Below are 18,802 nucleotides of genomic sequence, written 5' to 3'. Positions count from 1 at the left end.
AGGGAGGGAGGGAGCTGCGCGCGCGTGGCGGGGCGTTGCCAGGGGCGGGGCTTCGCCGCGCGGAGGGGCGGTTGCGGCCGTTGGGGGCGGCCGTTAGGGGGTGGATCGCCTCAGGGCGGGCACGGCTGCTTTCCATTCGCCCCTGAAGAAAGGGGGTCTCAGGGGGCTTTAGTCTGCTGAGCAGGTGTGGTTCTGCTTGTGCTTTCTTCTCCTGCCCTTAAGCTTTAATAAAATCACAGCATTCGTGGCGCGCTGCTGGCCACAAGATATTTTGAGTTTCCCAGTGTTGGAAGATGAAGGGGCTTTTTGGGAAGGTCCCGGCCATAGCCTCTGAAGTGGGTTACACGTGGGGGGCGAAGCATGAAAGGGGCTAACTACCGGCTACAGCCCCGGGAAATTCTCTCTTTGAGTTGTGTGCGCGGAGGAAAAACTGGCACCGCCTATGGTGCCGAACAATAATTTTTTAAATTAAAGCTTTTTTTTTTTTGCTTTTTTTTTTTAAACTGTGACAAGCGAATTCTAACGCTAGGCCTCTCTTCAGTATCGGTCAGCGTAAGAGGAAGGTGTGTTCTTTGAAAGCGCCTGTAGGAGGGAGGTGGCTTCCCAGTATTTTTCTTGTGTTGTTCAGAAGACATTTCTAAGAAAATCCATTCCTTCTCAGAATTTGTAGGGAATAGCCTAAACCAGTTTAAGCTGTGGCTTCCTGAAATTATTGGTAACTTTGGTGTCAACTCAGGTATGGTTCTAAAGGTAGAAGAGCAAAGCAAGGCATCTGACGCTGGCGGCTGCTCTGAGCACAGGCCGGGGCTTTGCTGTGCCTGCTGCTGTGGCTAGCCGAGAGCTGCTGCTGCTGCTGCTGGGAGCGCCTGCGTTGCTCCCTCTGCGGATCATCTGCTCCAGGGATGGTGGAAACTGCTTTTCCTCAAATCAAGCCAGGCACCATGCTGGGAGGGGTGTCCTACAGCCCTGGAAATAAAAGGCAGGTTCTAGAAATAGGAATTTAGGGTCAGTAGCTGGTCAGGAAAGCCTCAAATTCGTGGAGCGCAGTCAGCGGGGAATGTACGTGAATGCCATGTTGAAGAAATACCTCTTTGCTCACTGCCCTGTCTTGTGTTGCTGGACTGGTGTCCTATATAACTACCGAGAGCAGCAATCCCTCTCTCCACCTAATCACAGAGTTATCAGGTGGAGGCTCTGGAAATCAAAGCGCTGGAATAGCTTGGCCAGGCGCAGAGAGAGTAGAAAGAGATTAAAAACGACGCCTACGTGCTGTAACTACGCATCACCACTCTGCAGCTGAGGATCCAGCACAATCCTCAGGTTGGGTATCTGAATAGCAAATGCAGGCAAATCTTCCTCTTTGCCGGAGGCTGTGTCTGCCTCACCACGTGCTGTGTTCTGTTCCCACACTTCCCCGGCACAAAGGCTTCACTAGGATGTCGCTAAGGAGACCTACCTCATTAAACAGCGGAAGATCAAAAAATAGTTGTATTTCCAGTGTTCCTTGACTGGGTTCCCGCCACGCTACTCTGAGTTTGAGGACTTTTTTGCTAATATCGTGGTTTGGAAAAGGAGGATGGCTGTGGTGGTGATCTTGCACTAGTAGTATAAAATGTGAAGACTAGGTCACTTACCAGTCCTCGTGGGGATCCTGCTTACTGAAAAGGATCCCAGTGCCACCCTTCCCTCATTTCTGTCTTTGCCTTAGACTCAATACCTGATGGCATATTACGTATGCACACAACGTGATACACTTCTACACAGTCTATGTCGAGTATATCAAGTTACGTGACTTGTTTTTTTGCATAGATTTTGCTCACTACACCAAATGCTGTCTCAAGTTGGGAGTGTTTACTACTGCTACTTTGAACTGGTTGGTTTTTTACTTCTTTTTTGCCAGATGACTTTATAAAAATAAGAAAGTCCCCAGAAAATACATTATAATAATAATTTTATAGTTAAGTCAAACTTTTTAATTACCTAAAGGAAAAAAAAGCCAATCTCTTTTCCCTAGACAGACCAAGTAAGAAAAATGAGATATATTTTCATTTCTTTACTCAGTAGAGCCACATTGATCATGCCCAGTCCCGAGGCAAGGGGAACGTGATCCTGCTCCAACACGAGGTTTACACAACTCCCGCTCTCGCCAAGCGCAGGCAGGTGCGTTCTCAGTGCTTGTTTGCACTTCCACCTCACCCTGGGTAGGAGTTCTGGCCACTGGCCAGCTGTCTGTGGTTCCAGGCTGTTTGGGTGAGGTTGCGGGTCTGGGGGCAGGCTACGCTGCTGCTGCTAACCTCCGAGTAGGACTAAAACACAGTCAGAATCACTGGGGTTAAGAGTAGATAACACCCTGAGCTACAGAAGCAACTGTAAGTGGGCTAGTTCCGACTTTGTCCAACAGTTATCTAATGCCGTCTTACTCAACTGCTGTCCTTGGCAGCCTACCCCACTTTTTTGCTGGTTTTCCACAACAGGAGTAATTCCTGGAGCAGGGAGCGGACTCCAGCACTCACCGCTTTCCCGGCACCGCTTCAGCTGCCAGGCTGCACAGTGAGGCTGTCGGGAACGTCGTTCCTACCCCGTGGCCTAGATCACCTGTGATGCCAGAGCCGTAGCCCAGAGATACCACTGTCAGCCTCTCATTATGAAAGCAGGTATTTGGGGATAATCTTTGTAAAGAAAAAGCTACCACAGTATATTATTCTCATTGTTTTCTTAGGAAGAGTGACTCATTTACAGTGCCTGAACAATGCAGTCCTTACTCAGGCAAAGTGCTTGCTAAATTTAATGGGTTACTTTACATAGGTATTTGCAGAGAATGCAAAAAATTCTCAGCAAGGCTGACCTTACTAGCACTAACCCGGTCTAAAATAAGAGGATTTAGCCTTCCGGCACTATCTGCAGGGGGCCAGCCCATACAGCCGTTGTCACAGCAGTCCTGATGACTTATCTACCACTACATTGTTTAGTTCCTGCCCTGTAGCAGCCTGGAGCAGGAATCTATCATGAGTTAGCACATGTGAAGCAGCATTTATTTGCCCCCAACAAATACAGCTAGAGTTTTACAAAGTTTTGTGAGTCTGGCAGTTTCTGGCTTTATTCCAAATATTTATGGCTAGCTGATCCCAATAGATCTGGTGTGCGTTCCCCACTTCTTTTTCCTGTTGTTTCACGTTAGAACCTTCCTTTTGGGCAGCGTGCCATGGAAACCTCCCGAAGAGAGGTAGGGATGTAAGGGGCAGAAGAGACCCTCAACATAATAATAACAAGGACGTGAGGGGACGTATTTCTGGTGCATTTTACAATAAATGCTGTAATATGGTATCAAAGAAACCATTTGCTTTCAGATAAACAACTTTCACAACAGTAAAACTAGAACTTCCAAGCATGGAAAGCAGAGATGGGGGCTTAGATGAGAGGAATATCATTTGCTGTAAATACTTTATTAATCATAGCTGTATCTGTGAACCTAAAGCCTCATAGATGCTATTATAAGAATGCAAAATGTATTCTGCATCAAAATAGCAGTGATTGTGTGTAGCTTTTGCTTACCTGCTTTTGTGGATGGGTATATTTTTGGGAAGGTACTGCATCCCTTTAACTGCAAGAATCCCCAAAACAGCATTTACTGTGTTTTGCACTCACCTGGCAAGGAACCTGTGCAGAGGCAGTGACGGCAGGCAGCTGTGAGGCTGTGAGCATGACTCTCTGATGAGCCACGTAAGGCTCAGACAGCTGTGGCGGCATCAGCTCAGAGCTTCGAACTGCAGTGATGTCCGGGCATGTAGCTGCACACAAATGCTGCACGTACAGCTGTAGAACAGACTTCCACATATGCCATGGCTAGCAGCTGAACCACTGACACAAGGAGAGAGAAAAATAAAGAACCAAATTTAGTTAAATTTGCAACACCCCCCTGTCAGCTGGTGTCCATCAAGGGCCTTAGACGAAGTCTCTTTCCCATACCCTGATTACTGTGTGCCAGTGGGGCTGCACTGTCCTGTTGTGTGGCTGGATGGGCACGTGCATGACGAGGTAAACCCGTGTTTTGGTCTTGGGGCGGGTGTCTGTGTGAACGTGGAGTTTGGAAAAAGCCCTGGAGAAAAAGAGCCTTGGAGGGCAGCTTGCAGGCGGATGAATGATCTTAGCAGGTTGGGCTCAGTCTCTGGCCTAAAGGTCTGACAAGAGATCAGTATCTTAAGGATAATAAGCCAAACAAATTGTCTGGCATAAACAATACTTTTACTCATTGTATCCCCCAAGAAACATATTTACTGCATTTATATTATGCGCTGACATAACACACGCTGACAAGCGCACATGTTTTAATTTCAAAGATGCTCTCGCTGCTCAAGCAGTGCTGGGGTGGAAGGATGCTGCCCTCCTACTGGCCGTACAATGAAAAACCAGCTTGCCAGGCAGCTCCAAGGACCTTCACCTCGTGTCACGTCCATGTAGGCAATCCCGCGTGCTGCCCTTAGTCCCAAGGCATCCGGCTGCACCTCCACAGCCAGTGCTGCAGTTTGTCACAAGCTGCTGGGGTGCCTTCAGAAAGGCAGATCCCTGCTCCTCCTTTTCCTGTGTCTTTAGGCATACATACATAGCCTGTTGTCTAATATATTACTTTTATAAAAATATGACCGTTACGTAGGAATACTGTTGTACACACACTACAAGTGAGCTGGAGGTGATGTTATTCTGCATGTTATTCTACGTGTTAAGAAGTGCTGTTGGAGCGTAGGAGATCTCACACCATGCATCAGGAGGCACACAGCAGAGGTGACAACAGGTTATGTGTGTCACCTTCGTGCTGGAGTGGCTCGGGGTGCTGACGGGCCAGGTGCCCAGCATCCATCTCCTCGGGCAGTGCTGGGGCTCTCCAGAGCGAGACAGTGAGGGATCTCCTCCAATGATCATAAAAAAGCCGTGGCTGGTATAGCGCTGACTCCTAAATAAATACCAGATTGGATAAAATGCACAGATCTGCACTTACTTAGGGTACTTTTCTTGGTTTATGTTTGAAACACAGAAGTATTTTGTAGCAAAAATAGCCAGTGGCTACCTAGAGCAAGCGCATCTATGTTTATGTTGCCCGCCTAGCATCATGATAGAAGGAAATTTGTTGGGGCACTAGGCAGCAACAGCAGCAGCGAGATGCACACAGGGGCAGGAGAAAGCAGGCTGCAGCCGTGTTAGCTTCGTGTGCTATAGGAGTTCAAGCACGGCTACATAAAACAGAGGGAGAAAGAAAATGCACCCAGGGCAGGGCAACTTCTCCTAAAAATGCTCTGGGAATGATGTCTGGTTTGTAACTTACATGAAGATTCAGAGAAATATTGCCAGTGGTTCACAGCTGACTGCCCACTTAGATGTTATTTTTAAGAGGCAAAAATAGCCACTCATTATGATTTGTACAGGACAGACCCCTCTGTCACACCAGGAGTCAGTCAGTGCTGGTGGCTGAGCAAAGAGACGAATGTGCCCAGTCTGCCTTCACTTACCTGCTGGGTCGCGCTGGAGTGCTGTCCCTCAGGCCATTATGTTCTGTGAGCTTGTTGGGAAGGCATGGAAAGATCTGAAACGAGAATGGACCCCGCTGCCATTCTCACCAGGCAACGCCTATTTCAGTAAACTACAATCTCCTACTCTTGTACGCATTGTCACGACCGCTGAACTTTCAGTGGCTTTTGCCCTCGTGTGCAGGTACTTCATTACCAGTAATTAATTGGACTTCCAATGACCTTCAGGAACTTGAGTACAGCTTTTCTGTGTCTTTGATAGCAGCTGACTTTTCCTATTACTCCTTTAAAGCTCTGAAGCTATAAAGAGAGCTGAGCGCCACCTGACACGGCACCGTCTGTAGTCTGATAAAAGCGATGCTGTATCTTCTTGGAGCGTAATGAGGATAACTGCCCGTATTACCTAAGTGGATCGCTACTAGCTGAAAAAGGCAGTAATTGATTTTTTGCAGCCAGTGAGAATGTCGCTGCCTGTCTCTTTATGCCTTTCAAACCTGTCAGTGACACCAACAGTCACCAGTCATACTGACAGTATTTGTATCATTTACAACATCTATAAAATCCGCGGAGCATACTGTCGTACGATAAATGCTTTCTCTTAACAAGACAAACTGCTTACACGAGAGCATTAGCGGAATACCACGCACCACGCTGGCATGAACATGAAGCGCCCTGCCTGTTCTGAAGTAGGTGGCTGCTGTAGCGGTAACAGTGCTCGGCAGGCTGTGCTCATCGCCTGACAAGCACGGCTGAGTGGCAAACCTGTTACCAGGCGTTATCAACTGAATTAACAACATCCATGCTTTTTGTCTGGTCTGGCGTGCTGTGTACCCTTAATGACAACTTGTACTTCTTAAACTGCAAAACATTGTTTAAATCAGATCTGAGCTATTGATGTCACTACAGGTAGTCTCTTTTCTGCCAGTCTGTCATCATCCATTTTCATCATTACCAGCATCGGGAGTTTCACTTGGGCCACTGATTGTACAAATGCTGCTTGCTTTGTAATCTTGGACCGCAAAAGTGTGACTGTCATCGTAAAATTCAGCAGCAAGGAGGGCCTGGGCAAATACACTTTTTCTACAGCAGGGCTAGAGGGGGAAAGGACGCTTTTGATCTCTCTTTAAATCATCATTTTGGGTGCAAGCGTAGTTTGCTCTCAGTGGGAGAGCAAACCCAGTCCTCAGTGGGACAAGCAGCAGGTGAGTCTGGAAGTCGCCAGTCTTCTCGGCAGCTTGTGGTAGGAATAGCCCATCAGGCCACCGGCAGAAAAGAGCTTCCTTCCTCGTTCGTTGAGGCAGTTTATCAATAGAGGGAAAGGGCACCTGCATGAGGTACATACAGTCGCATCAGAGTTATTTCAAGAAATGGTTAAAGGTCCTGGAGGGATGTTGGTGATGTGGTGCTTTGCTGTAGCCAGGATTTCTTCTTGCTCTGAAAAACTCCCCTTGAAGTCTATTTGGAAGGAACCTAATTCAGTGTCCTAGCACTCACAAACTGCAGTTGTTTGATGAGAAAGAAAAAGCTCTCTGTTGCCTAAAGATGAAAATTAGACTGAAATATGTAAATGCTATCAAAAAAAAGAGACGGTCTCTTCTGATTCCTGTCTACATTACACCGGTGCGTGGAGCCTTCTCCATGTACACAAATAAATGGCAGGCAGGGGTATCCGTTCCATTTTACGTTTATTATGAAAGTGATTTTAACAAAAGTTTTATTACATGCTTCACTTTGAGCTTTGACATAGAAATCAAAGCTATTAATATACAGAGGCAAAAGGAAATGTATTTTCTTATAAGGTACATTTACAACGTTTTCTACTACAAATCTGACAGTATTGTTAAAATACTGGTAAAGCTTAGACCACTGTATTTTATTTTCTAACTATCAAATTTTGTACAGTTATTCACTATCTTTGCTCTAAACTATCATGGTACATTTCATATGGAAATAGCTGTTTGTACATAATTTACATTGGTAATAAAGCTTAGAAGTCCCAGCAGCATCTACAAGGGTTTAGTTCAAAATGTCACTCTTGCCCAGTGATTTACACAGAGCAAATCGGTACAGAAACCAATATTACACTCCAGGTATTTTCCCCCAAAATCTAGTCTACCAGAAATTCCTGCTTAACAGATGATGGACATGATCACAGTGAACTTTATGCAGGTGAAACTACCACTGACCTTAGCGGCAGTTTTGCCCAAAAAAGGCTCTGTGATCTGATCCAATACGAGGTTTTATCACTTCTACTGCTACCTAGGAGCACAGAGATACCATACCTTTCCTTATCTTTATACCGTATTTGGGCGTAATCTTTTGAATTCCCTTTTATTTCTGAGTTTTGTGTTTTTCCTTATCCTAACAACGGAAGAAGAACTAGCACTAACTTTAAAATACGTATTCTTTATATGTTATGGTAAGCACTTCAGAATGACACTGGAGAGTCAATGATATCGAAATTAGCAGGTTAAATTGCCCCACAAAACTCTTCCCGTGATGCCAGTGAGACTGCAGAAATAACAGGAGCAGTATTCTGGAAGGATGAATCTGACTACTGACCGCATCCACCCCACTCTCCCAAAGTACCTTTTTAATCATTGTGTTGAGTATCTGCTGCTGTCAATGCAAATTAACGGCCTTTCTAAGGTATAAAACATAGAAAACAATATGTACAAAATAATTTTAATTCAAAAAGTAACAAAAACAAGCTCTAAAAAAGATATTTTCACAATTATTAAAATAAAGTTTAATTAAGCAAAGCCACTTCTTTTTCTAGATATTGAGAAATTCAGCTAAAATTGAATTGCAATCGTTTGTATATCTTTAAACTTGTTACCTCCGCTTTCTGAATACAGATGGTTTAAATTATTACATCTAAAGGTACTTCTGTACATTTTACTCTTGTATATTACATATTAATTTTATAGATTAAAAGCTTAGTGATGAAACAGAATAAATACATGAAATAACAAACTGGAATTGTATATATTCAGACACTTAGATAACAGTTTTTTGACATTAAGAGTTTATTTCCCAGTCTGTTTCTATTCAGATGAAAAATGTTACAATAAAACGTGAGACTTCTCTCTGAATCCAAGTCTCACACTGAGGAATAAGTCCATATTACCTTACAGAAATTTCCCTTCTTCCATAAATTCTTACAGGAGACAAAAGTCCTTTCCCCCCGCCCCCAAGTGCTTACAACAATCTCTCATCCTAGAAAACTATTTCATTAAAGTCTCAAAGTACTGAGAGTCTATAGTTACTACCATTCCTGTCAACCAGTGGTTTTAAACTAGGAAAAAAATGCAACTACTTGAACTCATGACACAGGTACAAGTAACTGTGTGTGTTGCTCATTCCCATCATTAAACAGGGAAAATCCAGACCCCTGAGGTGGCTGAGAAATTTGTTGCTGGACTCAGTTTTTGAAGATTTCGCTCCAGCTTCTTTGTTAAGAGCACTCAAAGGTATTCAGAGTCCAGACATGGGAACTGTCACAGAACAGTTAGGTTTTGCTGGCAAAGACCCGTCAGCAGTTCCTATAGAAGAATCACACCACTACTTTTGCTCCTGATGTTTGCAACTTGTTATCCGCCAGATTGTAACTGGGTTCTTTATAGATAGGACTGACCTGAGAAATTTGGATCTGTTGGGCACGCTTACAAAGGGGCACGGGGTGGGGTTTGACTTTCCTCTTTGAATGTTTAATGCATGTAAGCATGTTTCTTGTTCATGTGGCATCATCCTTGCGTTCTGCTTACAGACAGAGGACGGCGGGTGAGCTGTGCTCTCTCGAAACCAGCTGACAACTCGGAATGTGGACTTTCTGAAAACTCTGCGGCCAAGCCTATATTTATTTAAGTTAGTCTAAAACTAAACTAAACTTACACTAAACTAAACCTAGCTTACTAGGTAAGCTAGTTTTAAGTAAGCTTACTTACTTTTAAGTAAGCTTACCCTAGTATGAAGCTGATGTGTAGGAAAGATCAGGCTAAATCTTTAGTAGTTATAGAGCACTGTGATTTAACTTTATTCTATGGGGGAGGCACAACGAGGAAATAGATTTCTTTTCAAAAGTTGGTCTTTAGGTAATAATCTAATGTGTGATGGAGGAAGGAAGGCAGGGCAAGAAAATGGGCTGAACGAAGACTTCAGCGGCTTTAAGTTCAGTTTCGGTGAGCTAAATCTGCAGGCAGAATAAATCTTGCTGTTGTGCAAGATGCAGGTGGCAATCTATCGAACACCGAATCCTGATGCTTCCTGTACTGAAATCACACACACAGGCACCTTGCCTGCAGCAATCACTAATGAGCGCTTTCAAGAACGACTTGGGCTTGATTAGCAACTTCTGATTGTTGCAGTCTCCTGGACCGCAGCAGGTACGCAGGCAGTGATTTGGTGGCACATAAGAACGTTTAGGGATGATTCACCACCACCTCACTAAAAATAAGTGCAGTATTTAAAGCGGGAGGAGAGGCTTAAAATGGTAAGTGCTAAAGGTGCCGCTTTTCAGCATTTGCAAATTGAAAATAAAAAGCTCAGTTTGTAATGTGGAATTGGGCAATCACAAACGGACACTTCTTCAGCCTTCCTGTAATAACACATAGACATGTTGCACCTATCCTGCATACAACGTGTAATTCTATAAGAACAGCTACAGGGTTGTATTTATTGAATATCTTTAAATGCAATATTTCATGTTTACGGTAAAAGCCAAAATTGTCTGTTCTGCAATGTATTGATTCATTTCATGAAGCCGGTTTTCTTAAAGGCGGTCATATTTCTCCTTGTATGGTTTTTGATTCCCAAATCTGTCTAGGTCTTCTCCAGAGAAGACGACATTCCTTGTTGTTGTACCGTTATTGTGTAATAGCAATATGTTCTCTGACTTCTGACAATGAAGACATCCTACACCTACATTAACAAACGAAGAGCTGAGCTCACCTTCTATTTGGTGACTGCCAGTTTCTGTAACTATAAATCTAGTATGAAAATCAAAGCATTTTTAACCTTTAGAGCTGATGTAAAAATTCTGTGCTGTTGTACAGATCAGATGAAATCAGTTCAGACAGTCCTATATACCACTTGTCATTACTCTTTTCATTAGAAATTTGCACATCCAAGGGCATTTCTATGCAGAGCTGCAAACATTCAAACCTATATTTTCTAAATATATCACTTTTGAAACCCCTATATATTCAGAAGCATTTCACTGTATACTTTTGAAGGCCAAATTATGCTCTTTCTTTCACTGCTCTCAGCAACACGAAGTCTGCGTTTGCTACAGAAGTCCCTGAGCGCCCTGTCCTGACTGTGGAGTCCATGCCCTGACATGGCTCCAGGGAATATGAGCTAACACGCACTCTCAGGTTGTCTGTCAGGACAAACTAGACAAAACCCTGGTTTTGTCTAACGTGGTTGTAAGTCAGGGCGAGCCGTACCAGAACTAAATGCAGCCGGTCCCTCCTGTATTCACCTCTCACAGCTCTACCAAGGTCCCACTAACAGTGGCCACAGCTGGGATGCGTCCCTCTCGTAGTCGCTATCTGGCACTGGATTCCCCATGTAGCTAAGAACCTGGAAAGTGTTACGGTGCAGCCAGTGGCTTCTGGACTCGTAAGGCAATTCCCTTCAGCCCTGTTCCAGAGAGGAAGTTTGTCCTGCTCGGCACCAGTGTCGTACAGTGGTATTATGTCCAAACGCGTGGATTGTTAAGCAAAAATTTTAGCAAGGATTTTACTAAACTCACTGCACAGCATCAGGTTCCAAAGTTTGCTTACTTAAGTTTGAAATACTAAAGATTGCTGTAAATTGTTCAGCAAATGAGGAAGTTATTTTTCTCCATGTCTTTCATATCTTTTCCTTCATATCCTTCAGTAGGATGGCTGCAATCCTGACCCATTCTAATCGTTCTGAATAAGCTATCAGACTTTGAAACACTGTTTGGCTGAAGGAGCTTTTTAGCTATACACTTATACATAATTGAGTACCTAAAATGGTTTTTGCTTTTTTAAGATTTAATTTTTTTCTACAAATAACTCCTGTTAAGGAAAAAAATACATGTAACTTTTTTTTTGTTCCAGGCATGCACTGAATCTAGGACTGATAAGATGTTCTCCTTTGAACATCCACCTTTAGCAACCCATAATGAATATTTAATAAAAGTAGTTTCAACATCCTCCCAAAAAGTTAGGTTTAACAGCCTTTAAAAAAGGACTTTTATGGAGATGTCACATTTTGAAATGAGGGTTAATATATAAATATATATATATATTAAAGAGAAAGCTCGTCAAAGACCTAAGATCCATGAGTGAAAAAACCAAGCTGTTAGACCCTAAGTTAAAACTGTTCAGGCATAGAAAGAAAAAATTATGCTCTTCAACAGAAAAGGAAAGAAGGCAAGCAAAATTACAAGATGGCCAAGTAGAAAAGCTCAACAGAATACTTAAGATGTCTCTTAGAAATGGAACATTCAACCACTTGTAGCTACAAAAAAAGTGTAAGAAGTTAACCATAACCACCCTTAATGTACGTCTTTGTGAGCATCCAAGGGTATGCCAAACGACAGGGCAGCTATGCAAAAAAAAATGCAGTAAAGCAAAACTGCATCTTAGTCTTTTTCTGAAAGGATGTTGGCGTGATAGTTAATTTCTCCATGTAATAAACTTGTAGGATCAAAAGGGAAAATGATATACAGAAGGAAGGGACTTAAAAGTAAACAGGCTGAAATACTAATAAAAATAGCTACTCTCTCATTGAAATTAGCTCCTGGGCCAGGAAACAGCAGGAAACACAGGATTTATCATCATCTTAACCCACCCGTACCTGTCACTCTCTGAGGAAGGCCTCACCTCGAGGCTAATGCTCTCTGGCAGACCGTACAGCCCCCGCGGCTGATGGGCACTGCGGTTGCAAATACGGGATAAAAGGAGGCGCCGGGTCTCTGCAGACTGCAGGGCCTGCCCTCCAACTCATCTGCAAACCTGTGTCCTCTTCACCCCCTCGCCCCCCTCAGAGCCTGGGCCTGTGACACAGGTACGTTCCCAGCGCGTCAGAGATGGCAGATCCAACGAGAACTCCTCCCTAGCGAGCTCCTCTCACGTGTGTCGTCCTCAGGGGGAACCCTGTTGGTCTGCGTGTGAGGGGTGCCCAAGGAAGAGGCGATAGCTGACCCTTTACTGGACAGCAGTTGCATCTTCACTGATGATAGCTTTCCTGGAATAATGTATGTTGAAAGAGATTGTCCCAGAGTAAACCATTATCCAGTATTATAAAACTCCAAAAGGCTTCAGTTTGGTGTTAACGGAAGTGACAAGCACTCGGAGAAGTCATTTAATCATCTAAGCAAAGTTACAAATAGATACGAGTAAATAGGGTGTGTGGGAGTAAAGATTTAAGCATGAATAATATTTACAGTAACTAAAGATAACATTACTAACGTACCCACAAATAGAAGTATATATTTATATATTTATATATTGTACTTAATTAGATGCTCTATTAACGGAAAGAAAAACGAGACTACTACTGTTGTTGTTCATTTCTCACCTATCCTATTGTAAATGCCTTCAAAGGGACCAACTGGTTTACGGAAATCCAGAGCTAAATCTGTTTCAATGAAGTAACCGACAGTGGCAAACCTCTGAAGAAGTTTAGAAGAGGACAGATAAAAACATTAGGACATTAGGGCACGGGACTCAATCTTATGTACTTCATAACACAAAATTATACATCTGTTTCGTTTTTTTTTTTTTTTTTTCTTTCTTTTTTTTCCCTTTTGATTTCTACTTGGACAGAGGTTCCACTAAGCCACAAATGAGAAATAACAAAATTTAGATTGTTTTGTTTTCTTCTAAAGATTCGACTATAAACTTCAAGTGCAATTCAAAATCCGAATATTATTTATACTACATACTTCTTTCTACAACAGAACTTATCTGCAGGTAGTTTAATCAGATTTGAATAGATTCCTTCTTTGCTTTGACGAAAGTTATTGACGATGAAAAATAAAAAGCTGGAAAGAATATTTTCTACATAATGTAATTTCAAATGGAAAGTGAAGATACACTAGTGCCACACAAATTTGGATCTTCAACTAGATGCACTCAGGGATGCACAATTTTTTTTGTAGTAAAAATCTCATTCAGAACATTGGCTTTTAACGATTATAAAACATTATAGGTATTCTTCAATATACAATTGAAAACAAAGACTGCAAAAAAGAGCCTTCAAATTAGCAAATGTTTCTACTATGGAGGAAAGACAATATTTGACAGGAATGCAAGGTAACCAAAAATTGAATACCACTAGACTATTTGTATGGTCGTAGAAATCTGGAAACTTTTGATCGCAGTAGCTTTATAAATGATCTTGGGAACATCTCTTTTGACTCTTGTGCTGTGTACTTGAAATAGTTTTGTGGGTGTGCCAGTACATCAAAGAGAGCTTTAATCAGTTTCTTGTCCTATGGGAGACAACATAAATATTAGATAAAAATAGGGTTTGGATTTAGTGCCTGCACAGCTTTCAAAGTTAATGAACAACAATCAGGTCTTTTTTGCAAAACTTGATTCTGGGTAAAGCAGTGTAAGGAAACTACTCCATGTTGCTGTGGAGTTTTATGCTGATGAATCTTTCTACTGTGCCGGGCTTTTTTTTGCAATTAGCGTTCCTGGAAGGTCCTGAACTGAGAGGGTAGCAGCTGGGTTAACCACAAACCGGCATTAGAATTACAAACTGCCTCTGACTGCCCTGCCAGCCTGCTTCATGCTGTTGGCCAGGGCCTTCCCTCCCTGAACAAGAGAGAAGGCTGCTCTTCAGTGATGCTGAGCTCTTCAAGGACCTTCTCCTGTACCGTGGTAACGCCTCGATTCAGAGCCTCGGCTGAGCCTATGCCTGACCGCATACACTGCAGCTGGGACCCGGGCGACCTCAAAGCTCTAGCGAGAGAATACTGGCAGGGCTGGGGCAGGGGTGGCCAGGGCAGCTGGCTGTTAATCAGTTCCTGTCCTTCCAAGTCGTACATTTACACAGCTGAATTTTGCCTTCTGAACAGCTTTTTTTCAGTTTTAATTAGTTAGTTGTTATAGGTGGCAGCCCAACAGCCTTCCTCCACAATTCTCTCCAATGTGTTGCTTGTGCCTTTGGAAAACTATTTCACGGACGGCTTACAATGCTACATTATGGTTATGTCTTGTTGAGGCAGGACAGTGATTTAGGTAAATACATTTTTTAATGCACAGGAAATTCTAACTTAATGACTCATTTAAACACATGCCAGACTGAGGCTGAAGAAGGCTCTTCAAGCAGTAGGTTCTTCACTCTTTGTTGACTAATTTTTCTAACATACAATCTTGTTAGCATACATTTCATTTAGTTCCTGATTCAGCAAAGGATGTATGCACGTGCTCAGCCCAGCTGAGCTACTGAGTTTGTGCTGCTCCAAATACCAGCATAAATCTCAGAAGACAGAGAATTTAATTTGGGGTCACACTCGAGGTTTAAACATTATGACCCTATCAGGGTAATGAGACCTATCTCGGGAAAATATTTAGTAAAAGGAATTTGTGGTCAGCCTCAGATAAAGCAGAATTTTCTTACCTTTAGAATTTCTTGATGATTTTCTGATGCATATAATCGTCCATCTCGAACAATGTCTTCTATTAATTGTTGGTAATCCTCTGCAAAATAAAGAGCAGTTGAGTGACATCCTTTGGGAGGATAATAGCCAGACACTAGCTAGACCTCCTCGTCAAGACAGAGCTGAGAAATGTAGTATCCAGTTAATTACTCAGTGTCTCTCAAGCTGCTGCAGTCTAATCTAATCACATTATAATTCTGTACTGCTTTAAGACAGAAATTTTGAATTATCCATATAAATACTAACTTAGCCCCAGAAAACTACTCCCTCCAGATAATAATGCTTTATTATCTGCATTCTAGAGACGAAGAAACAGGACCAGGGATATGAAATAACTGTCAAAGGTTATATGTGAAGTCTGCAGCACAGTCAGGAACAGATCCTTGTTTTCTGCCCTGAGAACAGCTCTCATTTTGATTCCTGGATGACCAGCTTAATACAGATTTTCTCATAATTCACAAAATTGCACTGGTGTTTGGAAAAGAGATGGACTAAGAGCTGCCAAAGGTATCACAGAAAAGTCTTTGTTGCATTAAAACAGAAATCATCCCAAAGTCCAAAATATACAGTCTAATGCATAATTTATATGACAAGCCAGACTGTTTTAAAATGTGGATTTATGAAAGTGGTTACTGAAAGGGTATTTGGTTTTGCATCATTGTTTTTCTCTGTTGGACTTGTGATTTTATTAATTTATCATTTTCAAAATTGTGTGGGTTACCAGTAGGACGCAATGAAGGGGCTTCCTAAAATGCCCACTAATTAATGGTATTCTCATTATGCATATGATAAATGCCAATTAAAAGGAGTCTCATTGAATTCAGTGGGATAAGGATTAAGTTTAAAGAATTCTGTGTCACTTGCTGTCCATCCTTAAAGTATTAGAAAAACTAACAAAAATAAAGTCAGGCATTATTTCAAAGTCTTTGCAACTGGTTTTAAAGTAATTCACTGGACTAAAAATGAGTTACATCAAGTTTGTCCTCATTCTCTCCCTGTTATCAGTGTAAGAGAGATTCTAAAGGACAATTTTCTGTAATTCGGATATAACACAAAGATGGAAAACAATCCCATTCTCACCGTCGTAAGTCACATAGGGGACCTGAAATCCTTTGCCACTGTTCCCTTCATTTGACTTGAACTGAATCCAGAGCTTCCTCGATCTTGAGGTAAATGCAATAGGTCTCTCGTAAGTCTGACATGTTTCATACGTAGTAATTGAAGTAGGAGAAGCTAGAAAGAAGGTTAAAGAAAGAAATGTTCTTTATAAAATAACTTTTTGCACCCTTCCTGATCTAAAGGTCAGAAATATCAAATTGACAAGACACTTCTCAGCCAATGTATTCCTGAGAGCAGAAGTTTTTTGTAACAGAAGGGATGTAGTCTTTACCTGTCTATAAGAAGTAAGTTTTTCCACAAAGGTAATGGGAACCCCTCTGTCCCACAGCAAGAAGCTTAAGTAGACAGTGAGGTGCCCGAGATAATTTTTGACATTTATAAAATTACTATCCATATTACTTATTTTGTGTACTACTCTAGCACTGAATTCCAGGGTTCCCATATGCTGGGCCCAGATAGGTAAGAACAAGTCAGCTGCACCCCAGGCAGATGTGGTAACCAGCTCCTTACATGCCCCGTTTGGGGAGTTCATCTGACAGCAATAAACCGATTATCAGAATGTAACAGCCTGGTGTAGTGATTCTGACCGAAAGGCCATCGCACGCGAGGAGTTCGTGATGCACAGAACAGTTAACCTGGGCGTGGCCAGGCCTGCGCTGCGCTGCGCGTCCAGCGTGGCCTTCAGGCCTGTGCTGTGCTGCACAAATCCCACGGCTGCTGGATAACCTCAGCCAGCTCGTTGTAACGAGAGGAACTTGCAGGCAGCTCCCACGGGTGATGGTGGTACTGCGTGGCCTTGCCTTCATCCAGAAGGGCAGCAAGAAGTGCTCATTGAGAACATTGTTTCTGTTTGACAGTAGGAATGATAAATAGAGTTGTTTCCTTGCATGAAAATCTTACAATAGCTTGAATGACTGAAAAGGCAAAATCTCTTCTATGGACAGGGTCTCCCCAGCACGCGGCTTGTGGATCAGAGGCCCATTCAATGCTGCATCGCCTATTGTTCCCACCATCTAAAGGGATGCAAGGTTATCTATGCTATTCTGTCCTTATAATGATAGCTCTAATAAATAGCATTTTAAATGATACCTTACAGAATCTCAGTGCCCTTCTTACTGGGATCATTAATGGACCGGCACCTCCCAGTGCAAAACACCTGGCTGTAGGTTTGGAAAGAAAATGTCATTTATCTATACTGAAACAGAGCTAATAGGCTGGGCACCGGAAAGACCCCCATTTGCCCCTAACGTAAATAACAGATGGAGGGTGCAGGATGTCTTCAAATCATTATGAATGTATCATGAGGCTTCTCTAAGTTGAAATGAATTTCAAACAAAAGGAAAAAAATAGCTTCTTACCTAGTTCAAAAAAAACCCACTCCACAGCCACAGGATAACGAGGGAAAATAACAAGTGTAACTTAAAATCTGAACTTGCTAGGGCTGATTCAACGTTCACCAATGTTAGCAAAAAGAGACCGTTTGAATTGAAAGGGATCTGGATTCTTGAAGTGCAAAAAAGTGGATTTAACTGTAACTCTGGAACTGCCGTCAGTTTTTCCACAGTAATGTTGGCAGCTGACCACACATGAGCTACGATAAATATTCATAAGATCTTCTCTTATGATGCCAAACATACAGTGATCACAAATCACAGCTCTCATTTTCCAGTGCTGTTGTTTTGGTACTGTTATTGGTACTGACGTGGAAGTCGGACTTTTCCCTGATGTGGCTGGCTTTCCTCACTGTTGGAACCACAGTTTGGGCGTAGAAGGACATCTGATTTGTTCTGCTACAGTAAGTGCTTTGCTTTTAAAAAACTGATCTGGACAGATATCATTTCCTTCCGTCTATACCGAGCATGTTTCTTCTTCTGATACATAGAGATGTCAACACAAGTTCTCAAGGATAAAAAGTGGTGAAAATTGTTTTAGCAAATGAAATACAGTGTTTTAGCAAGTAAAATATGCTGTTTTAAACAAAGCTACATATAAACAATTGCCTTTCAGGTTTGATGCTTGTTGGAGATTTAACAACAGATCACCTACATAGGACTGAAGAAGGAGTGCATCTCATTGGTGTCTTAACTTCAGAAGTTGTTGAATTAACTTTGTAATCAAAGACACAACGCACCCCCCGCTCCACATAAAACTGGGAAAACTGGATTTCTTGAGGCTGTCAGGTGTACCAACCTGTGCCACTGCACAGATTTAGCAGTAACTGCAGCGTATATATACTTGCAAAGGATAAGTGAGAGCACAGTTTGTACAGACGACAGGAGATAGCTCTCCCAATATAATTTAGCGTAGCTTTGTTGACTCCTAGAGTGGCAGTGATTTATCCCACGTGATAACTGGGCCAGACAGAAGCCCATTAACTGCTTTGTGATTCAGCCAAGACACTTGAATAATTAATATCACTCTGTTAATTGTTATTGGTACAGTGTTCTGTTTTAACTTGCTGTGCCAGTTCATTCAACAATCCTTTTAAAAACACCGGATAGATGAAGACAGTCATCCC

The 18,802-nt window shown here is 42.4% G+C and overlaps 1 protein-coding gene across 1 annotated transcript in view; it reads right to left on the bottom strand.

Annotated features, from left to right (window-relative positions):
- Positions 1 to 13,836: 13,836 nt before the first annotated feature.
- SCUBE1 (signal peptide, CUB domain and EGF like domain containing 1) overlaps positions 13,837 to 18,802 on the bottom strand; it is a gene marked incomplete at its 3' end in the record, with an annotated part of 209,517 nt that continues 204,551 nt past the window's right edge. Inside the window, exons 21-23 of the mRNA XM_082308699.1 lie at positions 16,246 to 16,398; positions 15,126 to 15,205; positions 13,837 to 13,989 (exon numbers count right to left, since the gene is read on the bottom strand). Coding sequence (XP_082164825.1) covers positions 13,837 to 13,989; positions 15,126 to 15,205; positions 16,246 to 16,398 — 386 coding nt within the window. The remainder of the gene's footprint in view (positions 13,990 to 15,125; positions 15,206 to 16,245; positions 16,399 to 18,802) is intronic.

Source organism: Platalea leucorodia (assembly GCF_965183815.1).
Source record: "Platalea leucorodia genome assembly, chromosome: 4".
Lineage (NCBI taxonomy): Eukaryota > Metazoa > Chordata > Aves > Pelecaniformes > Threskiornithidae > Platalea > Platalea leucorodia.
The sequence above is the reverse complement of the archived record's forward strand: the minus strand, read 5'-3'. Positions and strand labels throughout refer to the sequence as shown.